A 27,641-nucleotide genomic window follows, 5' to 3' on the forward strand; every position below is an offset into this window, starting at 1 on the left:
CAGAGTGCTGGTGGGGCTCCTGGCCTGGCCTGGGGGGGGGGGGTGACACTCCCCACCCGGATGGAGCCCACTTCTCCCAGCAAAGCCAGCCTTGTTTCCTGACCCTCACAGGGCTGAGGTTCTTCTCACATGAGGAGTTTTCAGGTTACTCGGCGTTGGATTGTCTGTCACCTTGCCTGGTCCTCTATGATTTCTTCTCTGTTTGGGCCTCCTCGGGAAGGGGACTCCATCCACTACTTCACTCCTAGCGGCCGGGTCCTCGCATGAGGACCCTGAGGGGCCCAGGTTCCGAGCTGATGGGCTCCGGCTCCCTGTCCCCTGGTCAGAGGCCCTGGCGCGGTGACGTCCCCTCCGCCGCCCGCACCCCGTTCCCATTCTCCCCCCAAAAAAGAATTTATAGTTTTTTGGAGCACATTTTATTGTTTAAAAATCACAACTGAAGCCTCAACAAACACAAAAACAAAACAAAACAATGCAGCCCAACACGGGCGTCCCGCTTTGAAAACGTTTATTCTAAGAACTCGATCGAACGCCAGGGGAGCCCGAGGCGGCCCCCCTCTGGTCCCCGGCGCGTCACTGAGCGTTCAGCTTCTTGGTGGCCTCGTCGACGATGGCCATTAAGCCGACCTTGAAGCTCTCCAGCACGGGCAGCAGGCCCTGGCGGAGGTCCTCCAGCGCGGGCTTGGCCTTCTCGCTGAGCGTGCTCAGGTGCTCGCTGGCCTTGGCGTGGTACTCGGCCAGGCTGGCGCCGCCGCTCTCCTTGAGCGCCTGCAGCCGCGCGGCCAGGCGCTCGCGCAGCTCGTCGCTGTAGGGGGCCAGCTGCGCGCGCAGCGCGTCCACGTGGGTGCGCGCGCGGTCGCGCAGCTCCTCGCCCAGCGGGCTCAGCTTCTCGTGCAGCTCCTGCAGCTTCTGGCGCGCGCCCTCGCGCAGCTCCGTGCCCAGCGGCGCCACCTTCTGGCGGTACAGCTCCACCTCCTCTTGCCACTTTTTCTGGAAGTCGTCCAGGTAGGGCTGCACCTTCTGCTTCACCTCCTCCAGATCCTTGCTCATCTCCTGCCTCAGCACCTCCGTCTCCTTCTCCAGGTTATCCCAGAACTCCTGGGTGACCGGGCCGATCTGCTCGCGCAGCTTGGTGACCGTGCTGCCCAAGGTGTCCCAGTTGTCTAGGAGTTTCAGGCTGAAGGGGTGGGGCGGGGAGAGCGAGGGGCTCAGGGGTGGCCTCCCTGCCGGGGCACCCCGGGCCAGCCCCGGGGCCGCCTGCGGTGAGCCCCGAGCGGCACCTGTCGACGTGCCGCAGCCCGGGGGCCAGAGCCCAGCCTAGCTTGCCCTACACACGGTCCCCGCCAGGGCAGCCCGCCGTGCTCCCATCGCCGCCGCGTCCCGTTGTACTGACGGACTGAGGAGTTAGTAAGAGACGAAGCCGGGCTTGCTGCCCAGTCTTGCCTGGCCCCAAAGCTGGGCCTCAAGGACCTCGTCTCCCCACTCCCAGGCCGTCGTCGTCTCTGAAGACGGCCACCCCTGTTGCTGGGCAGGAGCGGGGCAGGTAGCTAAGAACGGGAAGGGGCTGGGTTACACTTGCAGGCAAAAGGCGCTGTGATTGCTGAGCCGGCAGCACAGATCTGCCCCTTGCTACGGCACTACCACATATTATTCTCCCTAAAATGAGTTCTGAGATGATGGGCATTTGGGGGATCCCATTCCTGTGTTCCAGGCCTTCTATGGGGCCCATGAAATAGGTGATCCGGCCATTGTGGCTACATCTTCCCATTGTGGCTACATCTTCCCACAGGCCTCTCTGTCCCCCAGAAAGCGCAACCCCTGCCCCTGCCCATGGCCCCAGGCTGGGTCCTTACTTCAGCTGTTTTCCCAAGGCGGAGGCTTCAAACTGGGCCACATACTCTCTGCCGCCGTCTTTGACTGCATCCACGTACACGGTAACTAAATCCTTGACTCGATCCCAAGGTGACTGGGGGTCATCTTGCTGCCAGAAATGCCGAGCCTGGCTCCCTGCGGGTGAGAGGGGAGACCCAGATCAGGACTGCTCTGGACCAGGATCGGCGCTGAAATGCCAGGCTTGGAGGCAGGGAAGAGGGGGTGAGAAATCCTGCTCCCTGTCCCCAGGAGGGTGGCCCACAGGGACTTAGGGAGAAGGGCCCTCTGCCAAAGGCTGGCTTCCTAAGTTGGGGGGCACGGGGTACCTACCCGTGAGGAAGAGCACGGCCAAGGTCAGCACCACGGCTTTCATCCTGAAGGGACGTGGGTGACCTGGAGGAGAAGAGGGTCCCGGGCTGAGCGGGGCAGGCCTCTAGCGTGGAGGAGCCCAGTGTTCTCCCGCTCATTTTAGCCAGGGGTGGGGGCAGGACAGAGTGGGAGAGGGTCTCAGAACCCAGAGTCCCAGCATGGGGACAGTCTGGAGCCAGGACCCCCGAGCCTCAGATGGCAGCACTTACCTCAAGGGCTCCAGCCGTCTCTGAGCTGCCAGCTCTCCTAGCCTATTTATGTCTCCAGGCAGGGGCTGGGCTGGGAGGCTGATAAGCCCAGCCCAAGCCTTGCTGCTGCTCACTGGTCCTGGCGATGTGGAACTTAGAGTTCAAGGATCAGCTCTGTCCCTGGGGCCGGACAAATAGAGTGGGCAAACAGGAAGCTGTGGGGGCTGCAGGGCCAGGGATCAAGGGTTCAGGCGGGGGCCACGGGGTGGTTGCAGGCTCGCAGGTCCTCAGGGTCGGGGTCATCTGGACCCATCCCTTCTCCTGAGGGGGAGGGGGATATGTGCCCTCCAGTGTCTGTCGTGCCAGTGCAGCCGGGGAGAGGAGGGAAGGAGGCAAGAGACACCAGCTGGCCAGGGATGGCCGGGACTCCTCCACTCAGGAGATGCCCTCCCCACTGTCCCCTTGCATTCCAAGGAGATTATTTAGCACCCGCCCTGCCCTTCCCCTGCAAAGGCAGCAGACGGTCTTCCCACCAACACCCTGTTTTCTATTTTGTCCCAGCAGGTCAGCATACCTCTCTCCAGGCTCTTCCAGACCTCCCAAACCCTTAGCCTAAGGGGACCCGTGGAGCCAGGGAGTGGCCTGGGGAGAGTGTAGAGGGAGGGCTCAGTGGCTCCCAGACTGAGATTTTGAAGACCTGGCATTTCAAAATGAATTCTAGAGACCAACTGCGAATTGCCAGCTCTTGATTTCTGTCATGTAAAAACGTTACCCACGGCCCTAGCCGCTCACCCAGACCCCGTCTACCAGGACCAGCTCTGCAAAAAAGAAATGATTTTTTTTTTTTTTAACAGCCCACAAAAGGGCATAATGTCAGAACCAAGGACAGTCTCTTAAATTGAATCCATATATATCTTTGCCTTGTTCGAGCTTATGTTCTATCACACACGGTGAGAATGGATACCAGCCTTCAGGGGTCACCAGTGCAGGGGGAAAGACCTCTGGAGTAGGAGGCGGCAGGAGACCTGGTTTCTCACTTCCTTCGTCCTCCGACTTGCAAAATCCTGGAGAAGGATCGCAAGCCAGTTATGTAATCTCTCTGAGCCTTGGTTTCCTCTCAGTAAAATGGAGACAGAAATGGCTGGGGTCGTCGGAGGACCCCGGGGGAGTCCTGTGAACGCAAACTGTGTGCTCACTGGTGTTGGCAGCAGTGTCCTCCACGGGTCCTCTCGGGAGGCCCGGGACCTCCAACACCAGGTCACCGACGATGGGCCCTGAGTCATAGAGCCTGTGCGGGACCCAAGCTGAGAGGGACACTGGGATCAACCCCTCCAGGCTCTCCTCCCTGCCATCTCACACATGAGGAAGTTGGAGAGAGTAGAATGAATTTGCCCTAGGTATCTGGTCTCTCAGCAAATTAGAGGCAGGACTGGACTTTGCACCCAGCTCTCTCTGGATGTAGACCCAGGATGGAAATGTGCCCTGCACCATCTACCCAGGAAATTCCCTAAACTCTAAACACCTGCCTGGTGCTGCTGTTGGCCAGGTCCCGGAGCTTCGGGGCCCCCAAGCCTCTGCCACTGTAGCGGGTCTCCTGCCCTTCACCTCAGACAAGGCGGCTTGGAGCTGGACAGCCCTAGGTTGGAGTCCCAGCTCTGCCATGAGTTAGCTGTGTGACCCCGGGCAACTTATACAACCTCGGCACACCTCAGTCCCTTATCTGCTGAATGGAGAAAACGATGGGACATGCCATCTCCTGGAGTCACAGTATGCGGAGTATGTCTGGCAGGCAGGATAATGCTCCCCAACCCTCCACCCCGCCCCTCCCCGCCAATGATGTTCAGGTCCTCATCCCTGGAGCCTGTAACTCTTACATGGTAAAAGGGGCCGTGTAGATGTGATTATAAGGACCTTGAGGTGGGCGGTTTTCCTGGATTATCCAGGTGTGCCCAATATCAGTAAAAGCGTCCTTAAATATACAGGAGGGAGGTAGGAGAAGCAGTCAGAAGAGAGGACAGAAGTGCAAGTCAGAGCGATGTGACTGCTGGAAGGGGGCTGCAAGCCAAGGAATGTGGGTGGCCTCCAGAAGCTGGAAGAAGAAACATATTTTCCCTTACAGCCTTTGCTGACACCAGGAGTTTAACTTGGTCTGACCCACTTGGGACTTTTGACCTCTAGAACTGTACTCAGGTAATAAATGTGTGTTGTTTTAAGCACCACATCGGAACATCCATGGCAAAACTGAAAGGTAGCTGGCATTCAGTAACAGTTCTGTGTCCCAGAATCCCAGTTTCTGGCATTCTATCCCCTGGCTCCCACAGAACACAACTTGCACGGTCAGGCCGGAGCTAAGACCTCGGCTTCCAGAAGCAGAAGTGGCAAGTACTCACATTTTCTCTGTGTGGTTCTGACCTGCGGGTGCCGAGATGTGGGGCCTCTGTTCCTGCGCTGACCCTGCCCCAGGGATCCACGGGGCCCTGCAGAGAGGGAGGTAGTCTCACTGAGCAGCTGGCCTGGGCTGCCCCTTGGCCAGCTCAGCTTTCCGCCCGAGGCTTAAAGATCAGGGGGGGGGGGGGGCTAGTCCCCTCCTGGGGGCAGTTCCTGGTGTCTCAGGCCAAGAGAGGCTCCTTTCTTTTTGGGCGTGCAGCTCGCCCCAGCCAGCATGTGGGGGAATCAGAAGCTTACGGGCTGGACTTCAAGCTACCTGCCACTGTTCCACCCTTCTCTTTGGTTTATTACTTAAGTGCTCATGATGGCTAACCCGAATTCCAACATTTGTGTAGTTCGCCAGTGGCCAAAGCACCTTCACAATCGTCCCTGGAAGGCTGGGCAGTCAGATATCTTCGCTGTTGTCTCGCCTAGCAGTAGATGGCAGCTCAGAGCTGCCCGTGGCTTCCAGCCATTGGTGTCTGGTGCCATCAGGAGCAGGACTCAGGAGGCCTGGCTGGCCACCTCGTGTTCTGATCAGGGGCTTCTCGGTTTCCCAGCTCGGGGATCGCAAGGCGTCGGGCTAGGGAGTGCTGGTGATGGCATCCTAACAGGCGGGACGTTTTCTTTTCTACTGCCCTCGCTCACTAGTGTGTCTGCCCCATTTCATTGCAAGAGGTTTGCCTCAAACTAGTCCAAGCCCCTCATTACTCATAGTCTGGAGAGGAAGCAAGTCCTCTGCATCTCAGCGTCAGACAGGGGTCCAGCCAGTCCCTGCTGGAGGCATCAGGTGCCCACGGGTTGCACTAGCTGTGTAGTAAAGGTCCACCCATGTAGCCCCTTAGTCCCAGCGTGCTTTTTCCTTGATCGCAGGCACCTCCAGAGTGACCATTTGTGGAGCGTGTCGCCAAGGGACCAGCCAGGAGTGCTGCTAACTCGCTGCATGAGTGGATTTTGCTCAGAATGATTAGCGACTCATTTCACAATTTGTGTCCCAACGTCGTACTGGTCACCCTGAACTGGAAGGACTCTGTCCCCTGCTAGACTTGGCACATAACAGACACTCAACAAACATTTACTCGATGCGTGACAGCAGGCACAGTAAAGGGTCCCCGGGATGGTAAAGGGGCATCTGAAGGAGCGGGCCTTGGGAGGAAATGCAGGAGTAACTTCCGAGCATCCAGCCCTGTGCTCGAACGGAGAGGACGGTGCTGCAGGTCAGGACCAGAGACTTGGGATTGGGATGGTTCAGACCGAGCGGGGGGGAGGGAGCCCCCATGCCCGTAATTCCTTTTTGGCAATTCTGTCGCAGCTCCTGGTGACGGAGCCCCAACCCAGACCCCGGGGCAGGGCACCGTCACCCCCCACACACGATTCTTTCCTGCCCTCCTACTCAGGAGGAGACCAAGGTGCAGGTGGCTCATGTACGAGCGGCTGGGGCCGAGGTCTGGCACTGGGGCAGGCATACCAGCCCTCCGAACACCTGCCTCATGGTTAGGGTGGGGTGGGGCACAGCGCAAAGTCAGAAGGAGAGTCCAGCAAGGGTCTGTGGGCACGGCTCCTGCTTTCTAGAGCTCAGATCTCTGGTCTTTATCCAGGAGGGCAGCAGCCCACCTCGTCCGGAAGCTCATCGCACCTCTGGCCCAAAGGCACCCTGGTGATTTCATGGCGGGGACGCAACTGCAAAGGTCATTCCAAGATGTGGAAGGCATCCGGGTGGGTCACCGAGTGCTTCCAGATACCCTCCCTCAAGCCTTCCACACGTGTGTACACACTCAGAGGATTTCTAGAAGATCCTTCTTGGAAGGCTCTTTCCATTCCCAACAGTCCCACAGTGACTTTCTGGTGCACTGTGGGTGCAAAAGCTTTCGTAAATGCCCTCTTCCTACTCTTCTTTCTACAAGCTTCGTATTTCCAGCTTCAGTGATCTTTCCTCACAGAAGAACCTCAACCAGCTAGCTCTTAGCCATGCCTGGGACCAGGCTGGAAATTCCACCCTGCCCTCTGGAATCCAGGTGTGAAAAAAGAGGAAAGCTATAGGAAAAGTCCCCTTTGTGTCCTAACACTTACCGGGCAGTCACATCACTGGGCCGGTTGGGGTCACCTCAGAAAGGCCCCAGGTCTTTGAGAACCTCCTTCCACTGCCTTAAAAGCACCCTCTCAAGGAATCGGTTTTCCATCTGACTCAGCAAACTCAAATGCTCCCTTCTGACGGGACAGGGTCCAAGTGGGGACACAGTGTGGGCTGAGTCCAGGCTTCTAGAGAATGCTAGCTTTACAAGGCAGGGTGAGATAATGGATTGCTCAAAGCTCCGCCCAGCGCTCTGTAGGCTTCCTCAGCCTCCCGGGTTCCAGCTTCCAACCGCCTGGATGCTTCTCTCAGCTAGACTCTGAACCACAAGGCAAGTAGCATTGGCAACATAAGATTATGAACAGGTTTTTATTTTCACAATCCCCTACTGTCCAACTAAGGTATTAAGTTATAAGTCTGTATGCTGCCCACGACCACCGTCACCACCACCGTCACCACGGCCACAAAAAGGACTAAAAGTCTTACTGCCACAATTTGGGTCTGGAGATCTTTTTAATCCATTTTTAGTCCAACATAAATGAGAAAGAAAAAAATACTTCTGACATTTTCAAAGAGCAGAAATAGGAAATTATGTTCATATACATTCAACATAGACTGCGCTTATTGGTTACTACAATACAAAGCAATGATCTTTTACAAGTGTAGTTCGCGGGATGGCACGGTTAATAGGCTCACTGGCTTTCACCCGGCCGGCTGCTGGAGGACGGCAGCCTACTCTTCCATCGGCACAGTCCCATGTAAACACAACAGGCCGAGCACGTGTGTGAGGGGGCGGCTGGGGGCATGGGAGCTGGAACGAGCCCAGAGAAGTCCAACGGCGGCTGTTCGGGTCTTCTCGGCAGCCTCCTTCTGGCGAGGAGTCAGTGGCCTCACCAAGCGGAGGGGAGACTGGGGACCGTGCAAACACGGGACAGATCCCAAGAAAGGCTCTCTCTCGCAGTGCGGAAGTCCACTCGAGGGGCATCGGGTCCAGGAGCTGAGCTGCCGGTATCAGTGAGACGGACGAGCCGCACGGGAATCCTGTCAGCAACATCAGGACGGCCATGCGGGGCACCCGCTTTCTTCTGTGCAAATTCAGGGTGAAAGACTGGGAGGGGCCTGGGGACCCTTCATTCTCCTTTCCCAGGAAAAAGGATCAAGAGTCAAAACATTTGACATGTCTTTCTTGGTTTGAAGATCAGATCCTCTGTCAGCCCCCAGCCAGCAGAGAAGACTTTGGTTTCTAACAGTGAGGAAACACAGAGAGAATGACAGACGGCAGCTACTGCATATGCACCGCTCCCCGGGGGAGGGAAGGAGACCACTACACCTGTCACTGGCACAAGTGAGCGCTGTTCACAATTACAAGGTCTACAGAAAACACTCTGAACAAAAGGTGCAAGTCACAATTCAAATAGAACAGAATCTGGTTAAACAGGTCTCTTTTAAACAAAAATTCCTTTTGTTTTTACTTATTAATAATAATAATAATAATAATAATAACAATAATATCAACATTTACCCAAAACAATTCCTACATGATCAAGAATTAAAATAGGGGCTGAGGATGCCCAGGGAGGAGGAGAGGGTTAGGAGAGAGGCGGGGCCGAAGGCAACCTCCTGTTCTTCTTTGTCTGTGTCAGAGGCTGAAGGGGAAAAGCGTGTGTGCGTGTGAAGAAACAATCCTTGGACAGCACAATATAAAGTGAGAAGCAAAGGGGACACAAAAAGCACAGTGAACCACTGTTGGGTGTTCAGTCTGTGGGTGGAACCAGCAGGACGGGAAAGGCAGCCAACTTTCCAGGTTGTCAGAGGGGAGCTGAGTTACGCAGCGAGAAGGCTCCCACGGAGGGAGATGCTCTAACTGGCATCCCCTCCAGGCCAGGCCGCTCTCGGCCCCCACACTAACGCTCCGATACGCTCTTGGCCAGGCCAGACAAGCTTTTCATGGGATCCGGGCGGTCAAGACCTTCCTAGGTTCCAGACTCGGCGGTTCTTTTTTGTTGGTTTTTGCTCTCTTCCTGTTTTCCAAAGCGCCAGGAGCCATCACCCCTTCCTCTCTCCCTTTCCCCAGCCACTAAGAATCCAGAGGATGTTATCTGTGAGTAGTTGCTCCTGTGGACAAGCAATGCAGGGAAATGGAGAAATGGAGGTGCTCTGTGGGGGGACACAGGGCAGGGGAGTGGCTCTGGGTCTCCTGGCCTCTATAATTTTAACTGCTTTGTTCTTCTGTCTCAGCAAAGGAAAGGAAAAAAGAAAAAAAACAAGAAAAAGAGAGAAACAAATAAAAAAGAAAGAAAATCACCTCCAAAAGAAAATATATCAAAAAAAACAAAAACAAAAAAAAAAGCAAACGAAACCAAACCTCCAACTCAAATATACCAAATACACTTTCACAAAAGGTGGCGAACACAAATATCCTGTTTATTTCCTTGGTGACTCGGTCATACGAGCAAACATGGCAAAACCCCCTCAGAACCCGAAAGAACCGCACACTGATGAACCAAAGTGAGGAAAGGAGCCGTGACGCTCTAGGTGGACAGAAACACAAGGGCAATTTGGCGCGATGCTGCTAGATACTGTTGGTGTAAAGTCATTTCATTCCCGAGCTGTACACAAACCTGCAACAGAGCAGACACACACACAGGAGAGTCAGCTCGGAGCAAGAGGCTCAAACATTCGTTTGAACACTTTCGCGAAACGCAACTGGCTCCCTTTACCTCAGGTATTTTAAGAGGTCTGCCATACTGAGGCTCGAAGGTGGGTTTGCCAGACGGCTTAACCTTCATCACTGTTTTCTGTCAGAGTTTTCCAAGACAAAAGCACTACCTATGTACACGTAGGCATTACTCCAGCCCAGCTGCTCAGTTTACCCGTTTTCTGCCACTGGCCTCTGATCACACAGCTCCGCTGTCTGGAATATTCTTCCGCTTGCAGTATGGCCTTGAAAACTTATGGCTAGGCAGGTTTTCTTGCCGGGGTTCCTGCCTCGGGACCGAGTTCAGGACTGTCCTTCCCCTACTACCCTGGCCAGAGGCGCCCCATCCTCCGAAGCCGCAGCTCACTTCCTGTCTCTGGGCAGGCTACGGCACCTACCACACGCGTCTTACCCCCGTAAGTAAACCAAGGGACCATGGCCAGCATTTCTCCTGTATGCTCCCTTCCTGCCCCCTCCATCCCCCACCCCCTACCCCCCCCCCCCGGAACAACCAGCACAGCGCTTTGTGACAGAACACGAAGATGCAAAGACGGAGAGGGGAGTGGTGGCCTAGTTCACGGGCCACCACACACAGAAGGATCGGGGGCTGGCCCTCGGCCCAAGGGCTGGGTTGGCCCCGGCCAGGGAGATACTCACTCTCCGTTTCCTGTTACACGCCTGCCTGCTCCATGCTGAAGGAGACCTCGGGGTGCTTGTAGCTGAGCAGAATGTCTGTGATGCACGTGGATGGATAGCAAGAGGAATTTAAATGCTGGCTGCCGTCAGCCAGGTCCGGATGCTCGTGACCAACTAGATTCTCCCTGCATTCTGCAAGACCAGAAAGAACATGCGAGCTTAGCAGAGAGCTGGGGCAGGGCAGGGGAGGGGGGCGGCAGGGAGAGAAGTCTGAGCACCCTGGAGCGGGGCTCCCACCCTGAATTCTAGCTCACAGCAGGTCCTAGGCTGTGGGCTGGGCCAGGATTCTTCCCGTACCAAGGGCTCCACTCGGCCCCATTCCCTTTCTGTCTCCCACCTCAAGTGCTATCACTACTCCAGTGTGGACGAAGACAGCACGCAGTGCCCTCAGAAAGACTTAGCTCTCCGAGGGAGGAGACCATTTTAGTGCTAGCAGGCACGGGTCACTGGGCACTCTTCGTGCTCCAGGCATTCTTCTGAGCACCGTAAACTCGTTAAGCACACAGCACAATCTAGGATTATAGGCTCTACTGTTTCTGCCACTTTAGAGAGGAGGACCCTGAGGCTCCGAAAGGTTAAGCGCCTTGTCCGTGGAACCTGTAAAGGGCAAAGCCAGGATTTACTGCTGATCTGTCCATTCCAAAGCCTACGCCTCTATCTGTTATGATACCTTCCTTTACTGGTTCTAAGAAGAGGCAGACATAGTCCCTTAGGATACAATGCCCTCTAATCAGAGGCAGAAAGATAGTTGTTAAAGCAGTATCTTATCAAAGCTTTACAAAGACAAATGTGATACCCCTGCCCTCAACCAGAAGGCCTGCTTCTTTGTATACCCATTCTCGATGGAGACAAGTGGGGAAGGCTTTTGTGTCCAGACCCCTCGGGGAAGCTATGGCTTCCCATCTTCCCCTGAACCCTATATACAGAAGAGGAGAACAGTCACTAGTGAAGATGGCAGGGGGGGGTGCCTCCAGAAACTTCCCCAGGGTGCCCCATGCATAAGGCCCCTCACCCTCATTTTCCCCATCTTGAAACTGCTGGCTCCCCATGAGCGAGGACTGACTGAGAACCGCATCTGACATCCGGGCGGAACTAAGTGCTTTTCCAGCCACGAGACTCATTCCCGGCAAGTTATCCAGCTGCACCTACAGAAAACAATTAGGAAAACAAGTCAGGATACCAGAGAACGTGCCACTCTCAGGTGACCCTTAGTGACAGCCGTTCCCTCTAAAAGAGCCCAGGCACAGGGCAGCCTCAGGCACTGCTCCCGGGCTGTGCCATCCGGCAGTCACAGTGCGGGAAGCTGTCCCGCCTTCCCCGTGGGGTGGGTGGGGTGAGGGATGCATGGTGAACCTCAGCAGATGGTCACATGCCCTTGACAACCACACGGTCTTCCAAAACCAGGTTTCTGACCTGTCCCCTTCACCAAGAGGACCTGGGTCTGAGGACTGGATGGTCCAATAGTGCTCTCCGCGAGCACAGCGGCATGTTACATCTGTCCTGTCCGGCACAGAGCCACGAGCCTCAAGTGGCTGAGTACTTGAAATGGGACTAGCGTGACTGAGGAACTAAATTTTTTATTTCATTTTAAATACATTTAAGTTTGGATGGCTACATGTGGCTAGTTGCTACGGGAGGAAGCAAAGTTTGGTTGACCTGGGTTAGGTCCCTTTATCTGAATCATTCAATAGAACTGTTGGAAAACTAACCAAAAGTCTATGGGTTCACTTGCTTGGGCTGGAGTTTAGACTGTCTGGGGAGAAGTTCAATAACTCAGACCAGAAGGGACAGACAGCAACTACTCTTGATTCCTTGGTCTGAAGTTTAGAGCACAGATTCTACTGGTCTCTGAAGTTGATTCAAAGCCATGCTTGCATCGTTCCCAGAGATGCTGGACTCTGGCTGGGAAGAATGGAAGGGCAGAGGTGACCCCACAGGACTGCTGGCAAGGTTGGGACCAGTAGGATCCCACTTCTGAGAAGTAGGAGAGGCCAACATACATAAGCATCATCACTGTTCTGGATCGTGTGGTGTCTCTGGAGGGTCCGGGGCCTGTGGTGCTCATTGACAGAGGGGCGTGTTGGGTACCCAAGTCCATTGTGATCCGGCAGCTCCATTGCTTGTCCCGGAGAACTTCTATCCATGCAGTTCCCTATCACAGACTCTGAGGAGACACAGCGAAACAGGGTCAGCGGACCTAGAGTTTCTCCCGATACTGTCACTCCCATCAAAGAACTGTCTTGCCAGAGACAATCAGCAGTGGTGAGGACCATGTGTACACCATCTGCTAACCCTCAGCTGGCTGCTCAGGGTACTTAGAGGAGGCTGGACCAGCCTGCCAGCCCCAAGTCCCACAGCAAATAGGAGCCTCTTTATGGAGGGATCACAAATCCTCACGAGAAAAAGCCCACACAACGGCAGGTGACTGGGTCACACTGAAACTTTCTTTTTTTCACTCCTCTGTTGGCCTGGCAGTATTATTTCCCAAACCTACGTGCACATAAGAATCTTCCGTGGAGCTCTCGGGAACCTCTAGCCTGGAAGGATGGCCTCCATCCTGTGGATGTCTTGTCTCTCCTTCCTTGGCTTCCACCTCAGTGGATCGGCCCAGTCTCCTCTTCTACTTTTTGAACTGCTGTCCCCGACTGCTTCCATGGCCCCTCCACTCTTTACATTTCCACCCTGACCTCTTCTCTCTCCTCACACTTACTTTGGTAATATCATCTATTTTCAGGGCTTCAACTATATTGCCTCTAGATAAAGAATTACTGAAATGCTTTTTTAATAAGCTCCAGATACATAATTCCAACTATTAACCTTACCCTGGAGAAATAACAGACACCTAACACTTACCACACCCGGTTCCAAACTCATCAACACCCTGACCCCAGGCCGTGTCTGAGACAACCTTGTTTCCCTGTTTTCCTAACCTTCCGGGTGTGAGCTCGCAGGGTGCCTGTTGGTTCCGTACTCCTGGTTCCACATCACCTTAAGCCTGAAGAATCTACCTCTGCAATGTTGGTCACTTCAGTCCCTCTCTTTCCAATCTCACTGCTTCCGCCAAAGCCCCACCACCTCTTGCCTGGATTACCAATCATCCCCCCGCCAACCATCCCTCTACCGCTACTCTATAAAGATTAATTCTTAAGTAGGGTAGCCCAAACGGCTCCTTGTCACAACGCTGTCCCAGCCTACCTTCCAGTGAGTACTACACACTACGTTCCCCCATGTGTAAATGTGCAAATGGGAGCACTTAACTCTTCCCCACCCACTCTTGATTCCATGCAGGTGCCCTCACTGTTCCTCTCTCTGGAAATGGCTCGCTGCTTCTTCCATTCCAGCTAATCTAAATCAACTCATCTTCTTAGGTCCATCTCAAATGTTACCATCTTTTTTTAATGTTTATTTATTTTTGAGAAAGAGAGAGAGTGAGAGTGAGAGAATCCAAAGCAGGTCAGGCTCCAGGCTCCAAGCTGTCAGCATAGAGCCTGATGCAGGGATGGAACTCATGAACCACAAGATCGTGACCTGAGCTGAAGTCGGATGCTTATCCGACTGAGCCACCCAGGCGCCCCTCAAATGTTAACATCTTTATGAAACTCTCTCTTCAAGCAGATAAAGATCTTTGCTTCCTTTAGATGTCAGAAAATTTTAAAGGACTCTTATTACTCTAACATTATTCCTGACATCATTTTCAATTGTGTATTTGTCTTGGTTGTTCTTATTAGCCCGTAAGTTCTCTGAGAACAAGAAGTGTACCTTATGCACGTGCGAGCCTTTAGTATTCCAGAACAGTGTCCTATATCCAGGAGTTATGTAATAGTTAGCTCTTTAACTGGTATTAATATATACTCTCTTAATATGGGTTACTATCCTGCCAGAGTCATGCACCCTCCGGACTAGATATTGGAGAGAAAAGCATTCAAGAGGACTGAATATTTCCTCTTGACCAAAGGTGGTCAAGAAGAATGCCAGGGCCACTGCTAAGTTGATCGGATACTCCTGGTCACGCTTTTGGCTCTGGTCCTTAAGAGCCTGGCACCTGAATATATGTGTGGTTTGCTTGCTTGATCTTTTCTGGTCAAAGCTCCTTGGCAACTATTGGGCTTATCTTCTGATGAACTCCCCCTTGGCGAGACCAGGTTTTAAAAAAGTTGTTAATAGGAAACACGGCCCTAATGCTAACCGTGCCCTTCCAATATCTATTTGAATAATGGAAGTAAAATGTGCCGTGTGAGTGTTGGGTACAGGGTTTCAGGTCTCCAGATTCAAATGGCCTCCTACAACAGTCAAGGTTAGGCCTGGCTCAGGGGCTACGGTGGGTGGGGACGGGAGTGGAACCAACTGATGTGCACACTGCTGGTAATGCGACGCATCTGGAGGAAAAGGAGAGGAGGGAAGCTTCCCAGATGCCAAAGGTGACGGCGAGTGAGAAATCTTTTGGAAGTTCTCTGAGCAAAGAGGCCAAAGAAAAGAAGCGAATTCTTTTGCTATCGAAAGCTAAAAGCCAGAAGAGACAGGAAGAGGAAGGAAAGCCAACAGCAGGACTTGCCCAGTGGGCAAGTCCTCACTCCTCTTCCCCACGTGGCCCGCCTCCTCTCGGTGGGCACAGCTCACGTGCTCGCCCTGGGCCCACAGAACCCACGGGCAGGAAGTGGTGCGACACTGGCTCTGTGGTCCGCTTCGCCAAGAAGCCACACAAACAGCTGCTGCTTACTTTTTCGGAGCATTTTCCAATGCCTGTCTTCTCTTCTCTGAGAGCTAACACCAAACACCCAGTTCCCTGGGGTTCTTTCCTTCCGGATAACACAGCTGGTTGCACCCCCCCTCCCTGCTCTGCCAAAGACGACACAAGAGCTCTGCTGTTTAAAGATTTCCTCAAACATGAGGAAACGGCAAAGCTAACAAAATGTACATGTTCTGGTTCTTGATATCCGGCTCCTTCCCACCTCTTCTAGAGGCCTCCTCCAGAGTATATTGGTTAAGTAGGCTAAGTCTCCTTTCTCTCTCTTTTTTTGAGTTTATTTTTATTTCTGAGATTGAAGCTTCTCCAAACCCAAACACCCACCCTCGTCTTCCTGCTGTGGGGAAGGTCGCCTGGATCCTGCCCTCCTTGTCTGCTCTCCTCCTGGCCCTCAAGTTTGGGCCCAGCATGCCTGACAAGCACCGGCACACAGAGCCAGAAAGGGCTCGAGAAATCCCTCCGTGAGCCTTCCTGACTCCCCAGCCCAGAGCTCAGGAGCACATGTTTTGGGGTCAGAGAGGCCCAGGCTGGAATCCCGGCTTCCGCAGGACTCCTGAGGAGTGGGGGCTCGGGCAAGCCCCCTGACTTCACTGGGTCTCAGTCTATCGGGAAAGCAGGACTTCCCCAAAGGCGTGAAAGTGCTTGGTGCGCTCAAAGAGCCCAGCAAACCCTGGGGTCATTTACACTCATTTCAGAGGTGTCGGTTCTGAGTGCACAGGGTGTGCCGCGCCAGCTGACGAAAACAAACGAGGATACCCTGCGTCCAGAATTGTGGGCACAATTTACCCAGACGTGAGCTAACAAATGAGTTACTGACACTCTAATTTCCAGAGTTTGGTTTACGAGTTTGGTTTAATTTCCTCTTTTTAGGAGGAAAACTTACTAATGTAAGTTTAAAATTAGATGAAAACAAAGCGGGTTAATAGGAGTTAGGCGACAAAGTTTCGGTCTGATCCACATGCCAGAGATCCGGAAAGGCTGGCCTCTTTGGCTTGGGAGAGAGCATGCCAGGTGTCAAAGGAGAGGGGAGGAGGCATAAACGGGAGAACGTAACATGGTAGAATCCGAACACTCGGAGTCAGGGTCCAACCCCATCACCGACAGTGTATAAACCTGGCTAACACATGCCATCTAACCTATTTCCCGATCTGAAAAATGAGGGTTGTCAGGGGGCTCAGAAGACACCAAGGGCCAAAAGCCCTTTCTTAAATCGTAAAGGACTGCATGAGTAAAGTATTATTTTTAAGAAGAATGTCGAGTCCTATGGGGCGCCTGGGTGGCCCAGTTGGTTAAGCGTCCGACTTCAGCTCAGGTCATGATCTCGCGGTCCGTGAGTTCGAGCTCCGCGTCGGGATCTGTGCTGACAGCTGGAAGCCTGGAGCCTGCTTCGGATTCTGTGTTTCCCTCTTTCTCTGGCCCTCCTCCGCTTGTGCTCTGTCTCTCTCTCTGTCTCTCTGTCTCTCTCTCTCAAAAATAAAAACATTACAAATTTTTTGAAAAAAAAAAAAAAAAAAAAGAATGTTGAGTCCTGAGTCTCTAGTCCTTTGTGACCCTCCATAGCACTCTACTGACCAGTGGGAGGGGGGTGTGTGCAGGGCAGGGAAGGCCAGTAGCCTAGTGACTGAGGGACAGGAGACCCAGGCTCGAGTCTTCGGTGCCTTGTGCCAGTTCAGCAGCTAGGGGCATGGTCAAGCTCACCGAAGGATACACCAATACTGGTGGAAAGAGGACCGCCGGGAGCAGCGTCCTCAGGTGCTGACCAGGGTCGAAGCCGAGAGTGTCCGGGGGCGGGGGGGGGGGGGCCCCCGATCACGCAAGGGGCCAAATACACAGAGGGATGCGGTGCGCACCACCCACTGCCCGGGAACTTCGGGGCGGCTTGCACAACACTCTATTGAATCTGTCAATGTTGACTCACCCTTACTCATTTACTGGGCTTTAAGAGAAAAGGAGAGAAATGACTTGGGTACAGATTCCTCTTAAAGGTTCTGAGGGGTGAACCCGGCCCAGTCTGTCATTGTTTCACCCTCTGTGGGGCCTGAGTCCGCAGATAAACTGCTGAAGCCGACGAGGCTCGGGGGAGAGGATGTGGTTCTTTGCTAGTCCAGCTGGCAATCTCACTGTGTAAACCGGTCATGCTGTTGTACTTACTCATTTGCCAGGTGGAAAAATGAAGTGTATGTAATATCACAGAGGGAAGACAAAGCTTATTTCTCCTTCTAGAGTGACAGGCAGGGAGATTGGACAGGCAGCAGGGTACATGGAAAGCCCTGGAAGGCACGCTGGAAACACCTTGGGCACGTTGCCTGCTCAGTGCCCCAGCAGGGCCTGGCCCCACGATGACGGGTAGAAGCAGCCATAAAGGAAAGAGGTGACCGAGGATGCTGATCTGTGGCATTCAATTTTCCTTGACTAACACCAGTGATCACTGTTCATCTACCCTGAAGAAATTTTCAGAAGGTCGCTCTAGCTCTATTCTTTAACAATTATGCCTCTTACGGCGCTCATCCTGTACCCCTTCAGGGTAACGCTGTTTATGAGCCTGCCTTCCTTCCCCCGGAAGAGTAAAGGCTTCCTGAGGGCAGGGTCTTTATCTTTTCATCCCTGCACTCACTCCCCACAGCACCTACAATCCTGTCTGGTGCAACCTTGTCATTCAGGGAACTTGATTGGATCTGTTGTTGTGGAAATAACCGATGAAGTGCTTGGGAACTAGCATGTAACTACACAGAGATGGAAGGGTCATCAAAGGAAATAGCAGGCATTCCTCTCTGTCCAGAGAGATAAACAAGCTTGAGCCTCCCCCTCTGGCCTGGAGTGAGCTGGGAGAATAGCATTATGACCTTTCTTGGCAAAAGCGACAGCAAATTATCTGATGGTTCTTTGGTAATGTAATACTCCAAGCTCTCAAGTTCTTAAAATTATAGAATCCTGGCAGCTTAAAGCAGCAAAAGATGGTGGGGGCACAGTTTCTACTGTAAAAGGGGTCGTGACCTGTATATTCCAGGGTGGCTGTGAGCTGCGAGCCTGAGCCTCGAGCGCGGGGCAGAAGTGCTACAAACGGGAACTCCATTCTTCCCTCAGGGGGCATGAGCTTCATTACGCAGGGAGAGACAGGGAGGAGAGGTTATAGGGCAGGCCCACAGAGGCAGCTCGGGCTAAGGTAAGGACAATGGGGCCACCTCAGGACGAGACACCATTTTAAACACACAGGTGTACATTCCCAATGGGGATTTTTAAATTTTTTTTTTTCCAACGTTTATTTATTTTTGGGACAGAGAGAGACAGAGCATGAACGGAGGAGGGGCAGAGTGAGAGGGAGACACAGAACCGGAAACAGGCTCCAGGCTCCGAGCCATCAGCCCAGAGCCCGTCGCGGGGCTCGAACTCCCGGACCGCGAGATCGTGACCTGGCTGAAGTCGGACGCTTAACCGACTGCGCCACCCAGGCGCCCCTGGGGATTTTAACTCTTGAGCAGCAGCATCAGGCCTCTCCGAGGCTATGCGTTTCCCTGTCACGTTAGCCTCACCGCACTGGATTATAAAATCACAGTAATAAACCGGCAGCTTCATTTGTTAAAGATAACTGTACGTGTGGCTTCAAAAGTCACCAAACCAGAACAGATGTTAGAGGCAAAGTGAATGGCACTCAAGCCAGAACGGGCATACCTTGTAGCTGAGTTAAAGAGTTAAGTTTAGAGCCAACTGGGTAGACACAAGGGAGAATAATCTCCACAATGTACTAGCAAGCAGGGCAAGAGCTATTACAGCTTCCAGAAAAGCTCACATCAAAGGTCACATTTAAGAAAAAAGAGGACTTGGGGGGGAAGATGCTGGCAAGACTGATAATGAGGCAACAGGCACAGGGGAGTCTTGAGCTAAGAGCCTGAGGCATATGTTTCTGGCCAGATTCCTTCAGAGAGCGGAAGAGAGGGCTGTAGGGGAGAATGGTGATGGTGGTGGATGGGAGAAGGTAGGGAGAAGGAAGAGGGAGCAGACAAGGGATGATGATCGCTCAGCCAGGAGAGGAGGTAGGGGAGATCTGTCCCAAGAATCACAACCATGAAGCTCTGGCCGGAAGGGAAGGCACCTGTTGCTGGATCTAGATCATGCTCTGGATTTTAGAAAACCTCTGCCCAGATACAAACAATTTGTAAAGTGGTATTAAAGACAAATTAATGTTCACTGGTGCTGTGAACTTTGGTTCTATTTATTATCGGACACAATTTCTGTTTTCACTTAATAGCCAGTTTCCCTTTGTGTCTGCATAAATAACACACAGTAGGGGCACCCTGGGTGGCTCAGTCGGTTAAGCGTCTGACTTATTAATTCAGTTCAGGCCATGATCTCAGGTTCAAGCCCCATGTTGGGCTCTCTGCTGTCAGCGCGGAGCCCGCTTTGGATCCTCCCTCCCCTGTGCGCTCTCTCTCAAAAATAAAATAAATGTTAAAAAAAAAAAAAAAAAGAATACACTGTATACTATTATACCATATGTAATTGTCTTAAACTTTAATAAGTTAACATTTTACAGGCACGTAGGTGGCTTAGTCGGTTAAGTGTCCAACTGTGACTCAGGTCATGATCTTGCCGTTCATGAGTTCGAGCCCTGAGTGGGGCTCTGTGCTGACCGCTCAGAGCCTGGAGCCTGCTTTGGATTCTGTGTCTCCCTCGCTCTCTGCCCCTCCCCTGCTCATGCTCTTTCTCTCCCTCAAAAACAAATAAACATTAAAAATAATAATTTAAAAAATTAAAAAATAAAAAATTAGCATTTTAAAAGTGAAAAAAAAAAAAAAGAAAATTCCTGCCCTTAGCTTCTACGATTTCCCTGATGTGCACTACAACACCAACTTGTCAAGCCTGCTTGCTTCCCCCCGCCCCCCCCCCCCCCCCCCCGCCAACCTCACAGAGACCTTCCCACCCACCGGTCCCACCCCCTGTGTCTCCGCTCCAGCCAAATGGGAAATTCCTCTCCATCCACCAAGACCCAACTCAAAGAGCACTTAATGCTGGAAACCCCACTCCTCTGACTGAGAACCTTCTGTCCCCCATCTGGTGTTCCCAAAGCTCTCGTACCAGCCAGCTACATTCTGCCTCGCTTTAGGTACCCAGTAGACCAGCACCCCCGGCAAGGGGGGGCGATACTCTGACAATGATGGGATACAGGTGTTAAGCCCCCCTGGCCTTTCTGTACACAGGAGTCACACAGGAGGGAAAACCGAAGAGAAGTTAGCATCTTTGAAGAAAAACATTTCCAAAGGTGTTTTCATACATGGCAACGCAGGTTGGGGGGAGCAGGGGGTTTACACTATTTGCTCCAGCTTCGCTCCTTCCTCATTGCCTTGCACACCAGGACATGCTGGGTCAGCACCTGCTGCAGTGAGCTGAGAGTAACTCTTGGGTTCGGTGCCACTTAACAGCAGTTGACCTTGGGGGCGAATTACATAACCTGTGCCTCATTTGTCTCACTGGTAAAATGGGGACACGAAGAGCTACTGCCTCATGGGGTTGTTATGAGGATTAAGTGAATTTCCGTACGAATAGCAGTGGGTGTCTGGCACATGGACGACACCGTAGAGATGTTAGCCATTCTCTTTTTTATGCCAAATATAGGATGCTAATCTGGTGAAAGCTTTCCTTCACACAGGAAGCCTTTCCACACTATTCTTGATACTACCACCCTGCCTCTGCTGGAACACTCCCAGTGACAAGAGGCTCCGAGGCGCTAGGGTAGCTTATTCTGGAAAGTTCTTATTACAGTCTTCCCCAGGAGTTGACATTTATTTGCTGCAACTTCTATCCTGTTCTTGGTCCTGGCCCGTGATATGGACCCAAAGAGTCTAATCCCTCCTTCCCTCTGATAGATACGATGGTTCTCCTTACTCTTTTTTCCCCTAAGCTTAAACATCCCCACCAGGTCTGTCAGCCATTCCACATAGGACCTGGTTCCGGAATCTCCCACAATCCTTTGTCCACCTACAAACACAGCAGCCACAAGTGAATACAGTATGCCTGCCTGATGCAGGCCTCTAAGCTAGATGGCACCCATTTGTTCCAAAGCCCAGGATTTTTAAACTGTCCTATGCAACCACATGGCCACCCCTATCGGTGCATCAATAAGCACAGCCGGGAAGCGCCAAGTCCTCTTCATAAACGGATTCAGAGCAAGGCCTTCTGTCCAACTCTGTGCCATGGAACCTAATTCCCCTAGGAGTTTGTGCATTGACCTTAAAGGACAGGACAGAAGACGCAGGTAGCTCCGAGAGGGGAAGGATGGGGGATCCGCTCGGTTTCAAGGCTCTACCTTTCCTGGATTAACTCATGTCCCATGATCTGTGTGGAGGGGACGGAATCAGGGCAGACTGTGTCTAGGATGCCAACGGAACCAGATTTTCCGAGTATGACCGGTGGCTGGTTATCCCGATCTCCTTCAGGATGGAAACGAACGAACGCACTCATCCGTTATATAAAGCGACGTAGGATGATGCACATGGGGCCCCTTACGATGCTGTGATATTCTGTATTCTGCTCACGAATGAGCTGAGCAGAGTAGTAACAACGCCTCGCGTTTACATCATGTTTCGGAGCAGCGCGCGCTTCTCTCGTGCGCTATTATTCCTCCTGCCCATTTTTCACAGGTGAGAAAAATATGAACCCAAGGGATTAAGCGACAAGTTATCGCCTTCGTGATAGAGGTGAGTCCAGAACGGAGGTGCTCTTTTGACTCTTGGTCCAACACGACTTACACGAAGTCATACTTCCCCTAGCACTGGCTGACTGTGTTCCTGAAGACAGGAAATTCTGGATTCCTAGGAGCCATGGTGTGACTAGGGGAAACGGGAACTATTCCCACCCGCTGTGCTATCTAAGTGTTAGTTTTCTATCGCTACCTCTTTATTCTGAAAGCAGACGCCTTACCAAACGGTACCCGTGCCCTGTATATTTCTCCCCTGGAAGGTCCCGAAGGCCTCCTCAGGAATTCTTTTCCTCCTAGGAACACAGAGCCCTGGCTGGGAAAAGATACCATCACTGAGTTAAGTGAATGAGGACAGACAGGCCTGGGACTTTTACATCGAAGGGACTCTTACCTCGGCTGGACACCTTGTTTCTACCAAATGCAGCAGGTGGCTGATGCCGGTAGGGATGTACCCCCAATTCCTGTGCGTGGCTCACAGTTCCCAGTAAAGATTCGGGGTCCCCGGGTCCGCCAGTACTCAAGAGTAGGGTGCTGTCACGGCAACCTCTGGTCGCTGTATTGGGGCTCGTCCTGTCTGGAAAGCCATCCTTGGCCGCCTCACAGGGGTCCTCCTCTTCCATGCTCTCCGAGTGCGTGAGCACTGGCTGGTGAGCGTACCCATGGGCCGGGCTGGGGGAGGAAGCCTGAGCCATGCGTTCCTGTGCCCTGATTTGGAGAAGGTGCTGGGGGCTGGTGTGGTGGTGGTGATACGAGTCAGCATTCTGATACGATAAAGCCTGGCGCTCTGTCATATTCTGTCCCCCGAGACCGGGAGCCAGACTCCCAGCGTCCCCCTGGCTCATGTGCCTGAACAGCTCCTGGTACTCCTGCTGCTGCTGTTGCTGCTGCTGCTGCTGCTGCTGCTGCTGCCGCTGCCTTTTAACGAGCTGTGCAAACTCTGCCGGGGGCAGCCGAATGTCCGAGTGGCCGGTGAGTGAGTGCCGGGGGGAGAGCAGTCCTTGGAGGATGTGGGGTACCTGCTGGTGTCGGGTATAGTCTGGCGGCGTGGGGGACAGCAGGGCTTGCTGCAGCGCCGACGTAGTATAGTGCGGTGGCTGCTGATGTGCGCTGGGAGGGAAGGTGGGCGATTGGTCAAGTGGAGGGACTTTCAGGGCTTGGGTTGGAGGGAACCCCACTCCTGCTGAAGGGCTGTAGCTGCTGGGGGAACCCCGGGACTGGTCCGAAAACAGATGGGGGTGTAAATGCGCCTGGTCGTAGTTAGCAGGGGAGAACCGATTCACGTTCAAGCTGCAGACACAAAAGGGAGTGAGTACCAGGCATCCACGTCGCGAGAGCGCTAGACTCCCCCGGGGCCAGCTACCACTCTTCCTCAGCAGGGAGCCCCCGGCACAGAGAACTGGGGTGCGGCAGGGGAGGTGGGCGTGCAGGCCCCACCCCCGCTCATTCGCTTCTCCGGGAACGTCAAGGGACACGGGGTGCTGTGTGTGGAACAGATCCAGCTCCCGCTTGAAGACGGCAACTTGGCCTATTGTACAGCATTATCGGAGCGACTAAAGCACCAATCTCTTAGAGTAAGAGTGGCAGGGAGGGAAAGAAGCCTAAGGACACAGACAAGGGACAACTGGCATTTTAAGAAATTCCTCTAAAAAAAATTAAAAAAATAAATAAAAGACATAAAAAGAAATTCCTCTAATAGGGCCATTCTCTTCTTTGCAGACACAGAGGAAGGCAGCTTTGTCATTTGCCTCCTCTCTCAATAAACAGGTTTCAGGTTCACCCCCTAGCCACCCGCCCTGACGTTAGAAAGGGGGACACGGGCACAGCCCAGCCAGATGAGTTCTCCTCCCCTTCTCCCCTCTCACCCTGCTAAGGGGCTTCCTCCCACCCGGACCACCTAGACAGATGGCTGGTGACTTCAGGCAGCCTCACCTGTGGGCCTCCGCGCTGTCGGCACTCAGCTGCTTGGACAGGGGGCGGTGCCCATAGCTGAAGGCAGCCATCAGGTTGGTACGGTGCTGCATCTGAATCTGACTGGCACTGGGGCTGATGGACATGCCCCGCCCGGCAGAGCCCGCAGTGGCCCCCGGCATGCCTCCGAGCATGTCAACAGGCTCCTGTACTTGGATGGTCACCTGCTGTGACTGGGCGGGCTGCTGTATGCCCAGGCAGGTGAGGGCCATGCTGGGAGGGGGGGAGCAGTTCTCATGCTGCTGCTGGTAGACAGCACTGCGGGACGGTAAGCCCGGAAACTGGGAGGGCGACGCAGCACCTGGAGAGAGAGGAACCTTAGAGTCACCAAACGCCTGGGCTGCGTGCCAGCTGGAGGCAGCAGGAGCCAATGAGGACACTCAAACCAGACGCCATCTAGATCGGTGCTTCACAAACTTTAGCGTGTGGAAGACTCATCTGGAGGGCTGGGTAAAACACAGATTCCTGGGTCCTACCCCCAGAACCTGTATTTGCAAGTAAGTTGTCTGAGAGCTGGTGCCAGACTATTCTTTTTTTTTTTTTTTTTTTTAATTTTTTTTTCAACGTTTTTTATTTATTTTTGGGACAGAGAGAGACAGAGCATGAACGGGGGAGGGGCAGAGAGAGGGAGACACAGAATCGGAAACAGGCTCCAGGCTCCGAGCCATCAGCCCAGAGCCTGACGCGGGGCTCGAACTCCCGGACCGCGAGATCGTGACCTGGCTGAAGTCGGACCCTTAACCGACTGCGCCACCCAGGCGCCCCCAGACTATTCTTTGAGTAGCTCTGATCTAGGGCAGTGCTTATCAAACTCACACATACATGCAAATGGCCCAGCGATCTTGCTAAAATGCAGACTGTGATTGAGCAGGCTCGAGATGGGACCTGAGACTCTACTTTTCCTGCTGGTATTGTTGGTCGGGGGACCCCACATTGAGTAGGCAGGGCCCAGAGACCAATTCAGACTCCTCAGGGGATCTACACCGTGTGGCGTTACTTAAGAGACTATCAGTTTGGGCAATACTAAATCCTCAGATCGCCGGTCTCTGAAGACCCATACCAATTAGGGAACACTCATCTTTCCCTCCTCCTAAACACCCACAAGAGAGGATCCCACACGTGCAACGGAGAACCAAATGGAGGCACGACAATGGGGAAGGTTCTGGTAGCAGCTTTTTATTCGGTAGGGTTGGAGGGGGTTTTATCGAAAATATTAGTAACAGTTAACCTTTATCGAGAACTATCTTGTGCCAAAGACTTCTAAGTGCTTTTCAGATTTATTCATTAAATACTATTATTTTCGCTCTTTTACATTTGGAAAAGTGCAGGCATGCAGAAGTTAAGTAACCTATCTGAGGCTGCACAGCTAAGGAGGTGCTGGGACCAGGATTCAAACCAAGGCAGTCTGACTCCAGAGCCTACACCCTTAAATCCTATTGCGCTCAACACTAGGACTGATTTTCTCCAGGTGGCTTTTCATGGCTCAGTCTAAGGCTCTGAACTCACCGTGAGACTGGATCATGGCGCCGCTCATGGGGGGAGGACTATTACTGGGTGGTCTGAAGAGATGGTTGTTGGGGTGGCTGGGGGGTGGGCTTGAAGGCTGGATCCGTAACCTTAAAAACAAAACAAAACAAAACAAAAGCAAAAGACAAAACCAGATGAATAAGTAAATTTCCTGAGCTGACAATATAACCCCTGATGTTACTTTCAGTCACAGGATACACATAAGCAGAAACTTTTTTTTTTTTTTTAGTTTTGATAAGACTCAGGGCTAGAAAAATATCCATAAACCACCTACCACAGTGTATTTAGGACCCACCCACGTCTTATCTTCCCAGACTTTGCAAAGGGAGGCACAGGTCACAGTGGGCCTGTGTCCGGGCCTGTCTTGCTGCCTGTGGGGCTAAGAAAATGAAGTGGCACAAGGACCAAATAAAGTCAGGATTTCAGGGAGGCAGCTAACGTTTAAGTCGACCTCTCCACTTTTCACATATGTTCTTCCGAGACGAACGCTACAGTCAGTCCAAGTCTCCCATACGAGTCGGGCCAAGGACGGCGAGCCATAGAGACAGCGGCCTGGGTGTGAAACAAGTGCTTCGTTACCTCTGGAGCTGGTGGGTGAGGAGGGCTGGCTGATTTTCACATGCAGCCTGGAGAGGTGGAGAAGGCTGAGGAGGACAGATAGAATCCTAAACATATGGGGGAAAGGAGAAGAAGGACCGTGAGCCTGAAGATGAATCGGAGCTGTTCCCAGGAAGGCCAGAAACAGAAACAGCGGTCTGTGACTGAGGTTCATGCTCTGGCGGTTCATCGGAAAGTCTGGTTACCTCTCCTCACACGCGTCAACCACAAACACAGGTCCGCTCTGCCCTGCATGGCCTCCTCCAAAACCCTCACGCCCCACACAAGCTGGAGAGAGCAGAGAGTGGAGGCCCACCTGGATCTGCTGCTGGAGGATCTGGTGGTGCTGCTCCTGCTGGTACAGCACGTGCTGCTGCTGGGTCTTCTCCAGGGCTCTTTCGTCCACCTGCCCCCCGTACATCTTCTGCAGCTGCTCACACTCCTGAAGGGAAAGGCAGCTCATACAGGTGGGCTGCAACCGGCCCCCCACCCCGCCCCCGCATGCAGCTACGTCGGCAGATGCAGACCTGCCCCCCGAGGTCCTGTGGGCAGAAAAAGCCCCGAGAGAGGACCGGGGTCCTCAGAGAGCAACTAACGCACGTATGCAGGTATTCGTGTACTCAATATATTCACCTTCCGTGTTGGGTGAGTGAACAGAAAAGGCCAAGAAGGGCCCGTGTGTGAGAGAGAGCGTCCGGTGTGCAATCCGTATACGAAGCACACGTCGCCTGGAGCCTGGTCATCAGAGAGGCAGGAAGGACGGTGGCCCTTCACACAAGCCTGGAGGTACACTTCCTTCCTTTGGGAGCGCCACTCCCTCCCCACTGGAGGGTGTGCTGGGCGGTAACAGCACTGAGCAGGTTCTAGCAACGGCCAGTGCCCAGAAGTCAGGAGTAGAATGCCAAGCTTGCTTAGAGGTATCTTCCCTGGGGCTTCCCACTGAAACCCAAGCCCGGAAGTCCTTCTCTAAATATTACACTGACAGGAGAAAAACCCAGACCCTCGTGGGCTGAGCAAGTTTGATCCTGGGGAAAGCTGTACATACCAGGGAGTAAGCAAAGAGCGTTGGGAAGCTACACGGATCTGAACCTTGACACGAACAGGGCCGAGGTTTGCCACCCCGGTCCTCCACGCTATTGCTCTGCGTTCCCCACGCTTCTCCAGAGGTGCCTGCCGTCTCTCCCATTACCTGCTGCAGCTGTTTGATGCTGCTGCTGTTGGCCAGCTTTTCCAAGTGAGCTTTAAAGGCCTGGATGCTTGCAGCCCCATCTGAGAACCGGCGCACGGGGGAGAAACGCTCCGTGGGGAGGTGCAGGGTGTTGGAGTCCTTGTAGGTAGAGCTAAATACATGGGAAGAGAAGGTCAGGGGCGAGGACTCAGGGCCTTTGACCACGTCACCCAGGGACTGCTGTTCCAGAAGAACGCAAAGATGGCTGGCTGCACGTGCAGCCCTGTCTGTGTATTACGCCATTTCCGGGCCATCTCCAGAGGCCAGCCATTTCCCTAGCCTGCTGCCCTTTGCAGAACTCCAGCTGCACGTCTTCCATGTCCACTTACCTTGAGCTGGCTTAATTTCCAAGCCGGGTGAGGTCCTGGAATCAAATACATCCAGTTCTTACAGATACACTAGGTCAGAGAGAAGAGCCTCTCCATAGCCCTCAGGCCAAGCTGTATGGGGGCTCTTGTTTTCATACTCGGGACTCTCTAGCGTCTTTCGAAACCTAAAATTCACCGTCTGACCCGGTTTTCCCTGAGCAGTACTCTCTGTATGACCCGAAGGAAACTACAGT

At 53.2% G+C, this 27,641-nt stretch overlaps 2 protein-coding genes across 9 annotated transcripts in view; both read right to left on the bottom strand.

Moving 5' to 3' along the window:
- Positions 1–491: 491 nt before the first annotated feature.
- On the bottom strand, positions 492–27,211 carry APOA1 (apolipoprotein A1). 2 transcript variants are annotated; one of them, XM_040483126.1, is made up of 5 exons: positions 27,200–27,211; positions 10,659–10,666; positions 2,203–2,265; positions 1,854–2,007; positions 492–1,177 (listed from the first exon to the last, which is right to left on the bottom strand). In XM_040483126.1, exons 3-5 carry the CDS (start codon positions 2,243–2,245, stop codon positions 574–576), a joined length of 801 nt encoding a protein of 266 aa, XP_040339060.1. In that variant the 5' UTR covers positions 2,246–2,265; positions 10,659–10,666; positions 27,200–27,211; the 3' UTR covers positions 492–573. The 2 variants fall into 2 exon arrangements, with proteins under 2 accessions (XP_040339060.1, XP_040339059.1); XM_040483125.1 differs by lacking the exons at positions 10,659–10,666; positions 27,200–27,211 and adding an exon at positions 2,451–2,569.
- The window catches only part of SIK3 (SIK family kinase 3), a 247,582-nt gene continuing 227,362 nt past the window's right edge, over positions 7,422–27,641 (bottom strand). For 6 of the 7 annotated variants that reach the window (XM_040483122.1, XM_040483123.1, XM_040483121.1 and 3 more), the window contains 10 exons: positions 27,041–27,191; positions 26,168–26,293; positions 25,834–25,919; positions 25,234–25,343; positions 23,689–24,028; positions 22,151–23,046; positions 12,322–12,485; positions 11,334–11,466; positions 10,283–10,453; positions 7,422–9,548 (listed from right to left, as the gene is read on the bottom strand). In XM_040483122.1, coding sequence (XP_040339056.1) covers positions 10,296–10,453; positions 11,334–11,466; positions 12,322–12,485; positions 22,151–23,046; positions 23,689–24,028; positions 25,234–25,343; positions 25,834–25,919; positions 26,168–26,293; positions 27,041–27,191 — 2,164 coding nt within the window. In that variant the 3' untranslated portion in view covers positions 7,422–9,548; positions 10,283–10,295. The remainder of the gene's footprint in view (positions 9,549–10,282; positions 10,454–11,333; positions 11,467–12,321; positions 12,486–22,150; positions 23,047–23,688; positions 24,029–25,233; positions 25,344–25,833; positions 25,920–26,167; positions 26,294–27,040; positions 27,192–27,641) is intronic. The other variant, XM_040483118.1, reaches the window with a different exon arrangement.

The sequence above is a fragment of the Herpailurus yagouaroundi genome, unplaced genomic scaffold (genome assembly GCF_014898765.1).
Source record: "Herpailurus yagouaroundi ecotype Mexico unplaced genomic scaffold, PumYag 161, whole genome shotgun sequence".
Taxonomy (NCBI): Eukaryota; Metazoa; Chordata; class Mammalia; order Carnivora; family Felidae; genus Herpailurus; species Herpailurus yagouaroundi.